Below are 10,000 nucleotides of genomic sequence, written 5' to 3'. Positions count from 1 at the left end.
CCCACGTAGTAGTATAAGGATTTGCAGTCAGAATTATCGCTTGAGCGTACTTTATATTCTGCGTGGTATGGTCGAGAGAGTTGAACAATGTGATAGACAAAATTAAATGGGAAAAATTAATGTAAACTACTATAAATGGATTATATATATATATATATATATATATATATATATATATATATATATATTTATAATCCCTATCAAAATAATTTTTTCTGTTTATTTTTGTTTTCCAATTCTTCAGCTCTCTCTCTCTCATCTCTCTCTCTCGTCTCTCTCTCTCTATATATATATGTATAGATTATATATATATTATATATATATATATATATATATATATATATATGTATGTATATATGTGTAACATGGAGAGAGAGAGAGAGAGAGAGAGAGAGAGAGAGACGAGAGAGAGAGAGAGAGAGACAACAAAAACCCACAGAACATAAAATAACACACAGAACATAAAATATGCACAAACAATAATTCTGACTGCAAATACTTATATTAGATGGAGAAGCGAAAGTGGTGAAAAACTATGAAAATTAAAAAAATAATGAGATGACAAGAATGTAAAAAATGGAAAATCATCGGACCATCCAATAAAAAAAAATGTACGAACGACAAAAAAAAGATAAAATAAAATTCATAAATAAGCAAATAAATAAATAGAAACGACGCTAAAACAAAGATGAATAAGTATACCATCGGCACAATCAGTAAACGCAGTAGATTACATACTGTCAGTATGAAAGCGCACTGTTGTAAATCCAGTAGATTAAACTTTCATAAACGATTGATTACTACCTGGGGCGCCGCGCCCCACCCACCAAATTGCTCCAGCAATGAGAATTGGTCATCGCCACAACGGCTGGTGAAGTCAGGAGTGATACAACTCGGGGGTTCCTCAACAGGTGAGTGGTACAATTAGGAAGTCGGCAGACGGGAGGAGTATTCGCATCGGGCTAAGTTCCGCACTTTTCCATATCCGCCTTCAGATCCCAAAAACTACTGAGGCTAGAGGGCTGCAAATTGGGATGTTAATCATCCACCATCCAATCATCAAACATACCAAATTGCAGCCCTCTAGCCTCAGAAGTTTTGATTTCATTAAAGGTTAAAGTTAGCCATAATCGTGCGTCTCACCGCTATTGGTGCCAGAACATAGACCATCACCGGCCTGTGGCTGAAAGTTTCATGGGCCGCGGCTAAGAGTTTCATGGACTGTGGCTAATAGTTTCATACAGTGCATTTTTTAATTGTTTCTTTTACATTCTTCAGTTAATACATTCTTTCGTATGTGATGCGTATGTTGAATTAAATAAGTGAATTGTACGACCACTATGTAGGAGGTATACTATGTATGTATCATTAGTTTCTCTGCTTGTTAGCCTTCACCGTTGTTGCAAAGTATTTCGGCACAATTTTCAAGGATCGTTGCATGGCAACGCACAAATACGCATTAAAGTATATGGAACTTAGGAAAAAATTACTAAAAAAAAATATATAAAATATTTTTCGTTCCCTCACTGACAACAGACAAATACACCAACGGTATGTTTGCCAACATTTAAATGAAAATTTTAAGTTTGATAAGTAGTGTTAAGAAGTTTTGATAAGTGTCAAAACATTTTAACCAACCCAGTGTTCATTGACTCCTGGAATGAGTTATACAAATGAACCAGTGAGATCACTGTAATAATTAACTATTGCTGGAGATCGCTCAAAATCAAAATGCATGCAAAGAACTATAATGAACATACCTTGAAGTTGATTTCTGAAGTTTGCCCGGAAATGTATCTGACTTACCTGAAAGAGTAAGAAAGAATGTGAAGTGAGTATTAAGGTATATCAAATTCACGAAGTCAGATTCTTGGACGACGAATTATCAATAGTGTAAACCAGGGGCTCTTAATCTTCTGGTGACCCCATACCCCAAATGAATTGCCCAATATGGTTCCATACCCCTTTTGATTAAGTCAACCTAACTCCTATTTGTTGACAATATAACTTAATATACTTAGTTTAATACATACTTTAGGTATGGATAGCAAGGAACAGAACATACAAGAAAATGAAAAGCATTTATAGTTCTATTTAATTATTTATCTACAAAAAGTACCCATGTATACATTGACACATTCAAATCAAATATATATAAATGTCCAGAGATCGAGTCCCATACCCACAGCATGTGGTTCTCATACCACAAATGGGTATGGATACCCCCTCTTACGAACCCCTGGTGTAAACAATTCATAGATAATCTATGTTCGGTAATGATGATCTGCTTAGAAATGAGATCGTGCACATAACCGAAGTTATGGACAGGCCGTTCTTCTGGGTAATCTGGCCCTACACTGAGCTACAGTAGTATACCACTTCGAAACACACTGGGTCACATCCTTGCTTTGCGTACTTTTACCAACTTAAGAAAGTGAAGTATGTAACTACATCAATCGAAAACCACGGAATGGCATTTCTATGAGGATTAACCGTCTCCCACAGATCCACAGTAATGTTAGATACAATAATCACGACGAGGTATTATGGTATAGCGAGTTCGCCTCCTGCTACCGGACATCATGATTTCTTTCACATTTCTTTGAAGTTGGATCTCGAGGCTTTGTAGTGACAAGCGTATCCAGAAAAAGAGCAAAGAATTTGAGACGTTACGAGGGCATTGTGGATATTACACACACACACATATATATATATATATATATATATATATATATATATATATATCTATATATATATATATTATGTATATATATATACACACAATATATGTATATGATAAAAAAAATAATATAATAATAAATAAGGACTACTTTAAGATCTACTTTATTTTTTCAGATATGGATTTCAGGATGGCATCTTGTATCTTGCTCTGGTTAGGTAAGTTCTACAACATCGTTGTTGAATATAAAATGAACAAAATTACAGTTTCCAGACATCCTTATATCCCAGTGTATATGTGGTTAGTGTTAACCGCACTGAAGGGGACTACTGGTACTAGCAAGTCTAAAGCTGTGGTAACGTTATACGTCTGCCTGATCTGTAACGAAAGTGGGACAATTTTCAATGACATTAGTCTCTGTCTGGACCTCACCGCATGAACACAACCTTTCATCCATCGGCAGACGGCCCCCTACCTCTTCTGTTCCACCGACCTGTCTCAACTGCCAATGAATGAGCACTCAACCGCATTCTTGTCCATGATACACGTTCTATTTCATTAAGTCTTAATTGGTTTGTATAAATGTCATGAACGACTAAATCTGGGTTAACAGTTTTATAGAACACAATCCTATTGGAATTGGAGTTTCTGACCTTTAAATTGCAGTTCACATTTTCCTTCCTCAATATCATCAGTATTATCAGAGATAAGGTTTCGTATATACCTCGAAACAGAGTCATTATAGTTCATCATTATTCGCATGGCGTGAATTAAAGGGTCATCATCCATATTATTCCTTTCAAGCCACATCTTTTTGAAAAATCTTCTTTGCCTCGATTTGATTAATGCCCTCATCGGCGGAAGTCCCAGTTCTACCATACATACGTCATTATTATTAGTTTTTCTGACCCCCAAAAGTTGTTTAATACACCATTTATATTGCTTTTCGATGGGTTTAATATCACCATTTAGCCATGACTCACATGAATATAATATAGTTGACATAATAGCAGCATCAAAAATGTTCTTCTTAACTAAAAATGGCACATCATTGTTTCTACTTATAAACGAAATCAATTTCAGAGTATGACACATTTTACTTATTGCAAGCTGCTTGATAGCTGTTGTGGGAGAACCATCATCCGTGAAAGGACTGCCTAGATAAATGTACTGATTACAGTAACTAATCACATCAGAATTACATATTATGGGTTCCTTGTCTTCCCTAGTACCATTAATCACCATAAAATTTAGTTTTACTGTCATTAATAATCATCCCATAGGAATTACAAAATTCATACAAAATCCTTATTTTATGTTCCATACCATCCTTTGTAGTGGATAGGAGGACAGTGTCATCCATCATGACCATAATATGCAACCAAGCAAGAAAACCATCCAAAGGGCAATTACGTTTTATCATTTGTATCATGTCATTTACATATAAAACAAATAAAATACATGAGGTAGGTGAGCCTTGGCGCACACCAACAGTAGCAGCAAGGAGAGAGGTACCAATCACGCTATTTGTGCAACGAGAAATCAAGTAGTGCGGGTTGTATTATTTCATTCGTCACAGGTCTATATTGAGGTTTTGCCTTTGTCCATTCAGTCTTCCAACCCGTTACAATATACGCAAATTCATCTCCTTTGAAATCATTTGAAGTCTTCATAGCTTTTCATTTTCCGTAACGCTAAATTATACGAACGTTCTAAGTAATCTGCTATTCATGAAAAATGTACAACTTGATTCATTGAAGAAATTATACCCAACACACATGAGGTCCTTCTTTTATATACTAAAACTTGAAACGATTGTAACATATTCCAAGGGCATATCAACTACCTTCAAAAACTCATGTTTTGTTGAAGTAATAGCCTTATGGGTAATGACTGAAGTGTTTGTCACGTATTATTGCAAAATATAGGGAACTGGATACACCACAAATATTTCTTGATCAGTTTTTACATTTCAAATGGAACAATGCGGAATACTCGTCAGTGTGTTTGGCAATACAACTAATCAAATGAAAGGACTGCTACAAAGCTCTTCACTGAATCACGTAGCTTAAATCAACACTGAAAAGATTATTCCTAAGCAATCCATTACAAACTAATCAGCAGATAATTCTGATGCACTTAGTACCTTCTTCATTTGCAAAATAATGCAAGACAAACGATTATGTAATTAACCTTCAGCATAATATTTCATCAACAAAAACGTGATTTTTATCATGGATGTTGTTATCTGGTTGAAATAATCCTTTCAAGTTTGAGTTCATAAAAAATACACATCTGCCTTTTTGTTAAATTTTAGAAAGATAACGTTATAGTTCCCAGGTCACTAGACCGCTAAGAATGTAATTTTTTTTTTTTTTTTTGCGTTTGAAAAATCAACCTATGCTGAAGACTTGTATGCTGTTGGTTTTTTTTTTCTTTTTTTTTTTACGAAGCCATTAAAACTGGTAAGTAATTAACCTTCAGTATAATGTTTCATCTACGAAATATGATTTTTATAATGATTGCTGTTATCTGCTTGAAAGAATCCTTTCAATTTTGAGTGTATATATATATATATATATATATATATATATATATATATATATATATATATACATATATATATTTATATATACACACACACACACAACACACACACACACACACATATATATATATATATATTATATATTATATATATAATATATAAACACTTCATGTATCTTGGAGTTAATTTTTACACAAATAATACTGAAAAGTAACCGAGGGAATGCTTATCCCTTGGTCAATTATAGTCAAGGTACCCTAAATATGCTGATATTTGAAAGCCCTTGCTTCCAGTAATATACGCAGAGGACGTGAAAACTGCGTCATCGCCGTCGCCCCTGGAATTCTGGAAAGGCTTGGGAAAATCAGCAGCGTCAGTCTTGCTCTCGTTTCCAGAGAGGACCCGCAAGGCGGCGTTCCACACCAGTGTGTGTTTTTCCAGTGATCTGGAAAGTGCAAGTAAGTTTTTGGAATGGGAGCTTTGTTTGTGTTGTGTTGCATGGAACCAGTGGTTATTCAGCAACGGGACCAACGGCTTTACGTGACTTCCGAACCACGTCGAGAGTGAACTTCTATCACCAGAAATACACGATAGTCACACCTCAATGGAATGCCCGAGAATCAAACTCGCGGCCAACGAGGTGGCACGCCAACACCATACCGACCACGCCACTGAGGCGCTTTGGAATGGGGGTATACTATCAGAAATATGGGTACTGCATGCAGTTTGCCTGTGAACAGTTAAGAAAGCATGTTGGTGGGCAAAATCTATAGAGGTAAACTCCTGTAATATGAGAAATACATATCAGGGCTGGCACAATAAAAAAAATCATCTTGAAACGCCTCATTAAATATTATGTACTGACAAACATGCAAGTGGCACTTGTATATGAAACTAATAAATATTGACAATTCACTCAGAACAGGTACTGACAAACATAAAAGTGACACTGGTATATAAGACTAAAAACAATGACATCTCAATTCAGAACACTTTTTCAGTTTTTTGTTTGAGCCACCATCAAACATGGCTTCGATCTCTCCACAGACCACAACTTCATTTGGACCAAATGATAATGTAATTATTATTATACTAAGGTCTGTGTTCGATCTATCTACCTATCTAATGCATTTCTTTACCATTATTGTTCCTACGCCAACAGAGCCCTTTCTTGACGGCTTAAACGATGGTCAAAATCTCGCAGCAAGCCTTTGGTCTGGAAGGTCCTGCGAACAGGGTTTTGTGAGGAGTAAATACAAGGATTCTGGAACTTACTTATTACTAGGTAGCCAGAAAACTCTCCAGAATTATGTGGTTCAGGTGAGCAAAATTGAAATGTATCTTATTGTCGATCGGAATGATCAAAGTTTGAAATAATATTGCTGGTTGCGGAATAGAAATTACAAGCACTCAAAACTCATGGAATGTGAGATCTTATAATTATTTTTGGGGGGAGGAATGTAATAATATTCTACGGAAAAGTACTATATATCTCATAAACATACACCTATATAGCTTTATATAATAATCTTATAAACTAACTCACTCTGATTTTGTTACAGATAAAAAAGTTAGTGGCCAACAACTCGATTAATATCGGTGTAAGTATCAAACATGCAATAAGTATAAGATTATGTTAAACTGAACATGAGAAACAGCTTTTTATATATATATATATATATATATAATATATATATATATATATATATACAGATATATATATATTATATATATATATATATATATATATATATTATATAGTATATACAATAATGATGTATATAATATATACATATATATATATAATATATAGATATATATATATATAGGATATATATTCCTTTGCTAGTTTAAGCCATCTCCAGAAGAGTTTCGTTTTGTAATCAAAGACTACAAATACCAACGTTTTTAGTGGCAATGAAAAATGCAAAAAAAAAAAAATGCACTGCTTTACTGGAAATAGTATCCACCGTCAAATATCAATAAATTAACTTTCGAATTATGGGCAGATATTTAAGAAACCACTCACGTCTTGCATTAGTCGAGTATAAAACTTCGTCTACCTTTCAGAAAACCCTCTGGGTACTGGTTTCCACCGTACCAGATACTGAGCAGTTTCGTACGCAGCTGGGACTGGCAGTACCAGAAAAACTCCAAATGGTATTCCTTGCTAGCAAGATTACGCAAAATTCAAGAGAGAAACGGAACGCTATTGAGGAAATACTTAAAGAAAAGACGCCTGGAAACGATCTTAGAGGTTTGGAAAAATGGCCGTTGGGTGATATAACTCAAAGCTCAGTTTTACTTTCTGGTAACTTTAGCCAAAGGAAAAGAGTGCAACACTTCAATGAGCATGCAAGTCAGCTATTGTATTTAGTATATGTGGCGCACTCATTAGCCAATGGTTCGACTCTGCTGGAAAGGGCAGGTTTATGGAAAGAGGATTCTGGTCTCGATCTCTGGAAGCCTCTGGAAATTCCATCTCTGTCCGACTTCCAGAGACGTCATATAATTTTGACGACTGTCCACGTGAGTTTGAGTAAACCTTGTTCTACCATACGGTAGTTGATATGATTTAGATCTGTGTTAAAGTATTTGGAGATTGCTTCCGGTATCCTGAAAAAAATCATTCTTTAACATGTTAATTTAATGTAACTTTAAACCATTTTTTTTAAATAGATCAAGATTCATTTTGAATTTCCTGATGTACTCAGTAATTCTCTTGGTTTATCTAATTTCCCATCTATGACATCAAAGGTTTCAAACGAAGTCTTCCTTAGCTTGTTAATTTATTTCTACTTTTAAGAGTTTCTTTTTATAGATCAAGAATAATTTTGAAATTTTGGATGAACTCAACATCTATCCTTGCGTTCAAGTCTAGTCAACCTAATACTCCATCTCTGTCATCAAAGGTTTCACACTGAATCAGTAAAATCTATGGCAAATAAAAGCACAAGATATATTGCATGAAGAGCACCCAAACCTAACATCTTTTTTCGATGTCAATCCCAAAAGAAACCACTAGTCTTCGAGATCAAACGCCCGGACGAGACCCAGGTGACCTCCCTGAGGGAAGTGACTGGTTACGTGGCGGAAGTGATTCGAGTCCTCCAGCGGGACCTGAACTTCACCGTCGACCTCATTTTCACGAACACCTTCGGCACGGAACTCGACAACGGCTCCTGGAATGGCATGATGGGTGACCTGACGAGGAAGGTACGGCGCTCTTGGGAATATTCTAATCTGCACCACGTCATAAAAAATATACAAAAAGTCAACAAAATTGACTGAATTCACTTGGCCATTTCTAATGTTGTCGAGACTTTTAAGCATAATTTAATTAATTTAATTATTTTAATTATTATTATTATTATTATTATTATTATTATTATTATTATTATTATTTTATTTTGTCAAAGGGAATGACAGCATCAGTGCAATTGATTTTATGTCTTTTTTCATTTATTTTTTTTCTCACCAGGGCTGATATTTTACTAACATTAGCCCTGATGAGAAAAAAAATGAAAAATCATATATAAAATCAATTCCACTAATGCTACGATCTCTTTAACATGTTTGAGAGAGGGTCTCATACCTCATATTATTATTATTATTATTATTATTATTATTATTATTACGTTTTTTTTTTTTTTTTTTTTTTTTTTGCTCTATCACAGTCCTCCAATTCGACTGGGTGGTATTTATAGTGTGGGGGTTCCGGGTTGCATCCTGCCTCCTTAGGAGTCCATCACTTTTCTTACCATGTGCCGCCGTTTCTAGGATCACACTCTTCTGCATGAGTCCTGGAGCTACTTCAGCCTCTAGTTTTTCCTAGATTCCTTTTCAGGGATCTTGGATCGTTGCCTAGTGCTCCTATGGTTATGGGTACGATTTCCACTGGCATATCCCATATCCTTCTTATTTCTATTTTCAGATCTTGATACTTATCCATTTTTTCCCTCCTCTTTCTCTTCAACTCTGGTGTCCCATGGTATTGCGACATCAATGAGTGATACTTCTTCTTGACTTTGTCAATCAACGTCACGTCTGGTCTATTTGCACGTATCACCCTATCCGTTCTGATACCAGAGTCCCAGAGGATCTTTGCCTGATCGTTTTCTATTCACTCCCTCAGGTTGGTGCTCGTACCACTTATTACTGCAAGGTAGCTGATGTTTCTTGCACTGGCTCCAGTGGAGGGCTTTTTGCCACTGAATCATGCCTCTTTTTTTACTGGTTCTGTGCAAGTGCCGGGCATTCGTTTGCTATGTGGTTTATGGTTTCATTTTTCCTATTGCACTTCCTACATATGGGAGAGATGTTATTTCCATCTATCGTTCTTTGAACATATCTGGTTCTTAGGGCCTGATCTTGTGCCGCTGTTATCATTCCTTCAGTTTCCTTCTTGAGCTCTCCCCTCTGTAGCCATTGCAATGTATCATCGCTGGCTAGTTCTTTAGTCTTGTCTCATGTATTGTCCGTGCATTGGCTTGTTGTGCCAGTCCTCTGTTCTGTCTGTCATTCTCCTGTCTCTGTATATTTCTGGGTCTTCATCTACTTTTATTAGTCCTTCTTCCCATGCACTCTTTAGCCACTCGTCTTCACTGGTTTTCAGATATTGCCCCACTGCTCAGTTTTCGATGTTGACGCAGTCCTCTATACTTAGTAGTCCTCTCCCTCCTTGCTTTCGTGTTATGTATAGTCTGTCCGTATTTGCTCTTGGGTAGTGCTTTGTGTATGTCATATGTTTTCCTGGTTTTCTGATCTATGCA

At 35.8% G+C, this 10,000-nt stretch overlaps 1 protein-coding gene across 1 annotated transcript in view; it reads left to right on the top strand.

The window, feature by feature from the left end:
• Positions 1-745: 745 nt before the first annotated feature.
• The window catches only part of LOC135195357 (glutamate receptor-like), a 19,380-nt gene continuing 10,125 nt past the window's right edge, over positions 746-10,000 (top strand). Inside the window, exons 1-5 of the mRNA XM_064221617.1 lie at positions 746-911; positions 5,522-5,686; positions 6,391-6,548; positions 7,299-7,757; positions 8,244-8,444. Of these exons, the coding sequence (XP_064077687.1) occupies positions 746-911; positions 5,522-5,686; positions 6,391-6,548; positions 7,299-7,757; positions 8,244-8,444 (1,149 nt within the window). The remainder of the gene's footprint in view (positions 912-5,521; positions 5,687-6,390; positions 6,549-7,298; positions 7,758-8,243; positions 8,445-10,000) is intronic.

Source organism: Macrobrachium nipponense, chromosome 16 (genome assembly GCF_015104395.2).
Source record: "Macrobrachium nipponense isolate FS-2020 chromosome 16, ASM1510439v2, whole genome shotgun sequence".
NCBI classification, from domain to species: domain Eukaryota; kingdom Metazoa; phylum Arthropoda; class Malacostraca; order Decapoda; family Palaemonidae; genus Macrobrachium; species Macrobrachium nipponense.
This window is presented reverse-complemented; position numbering and strand designations above follow the sequence as displayed.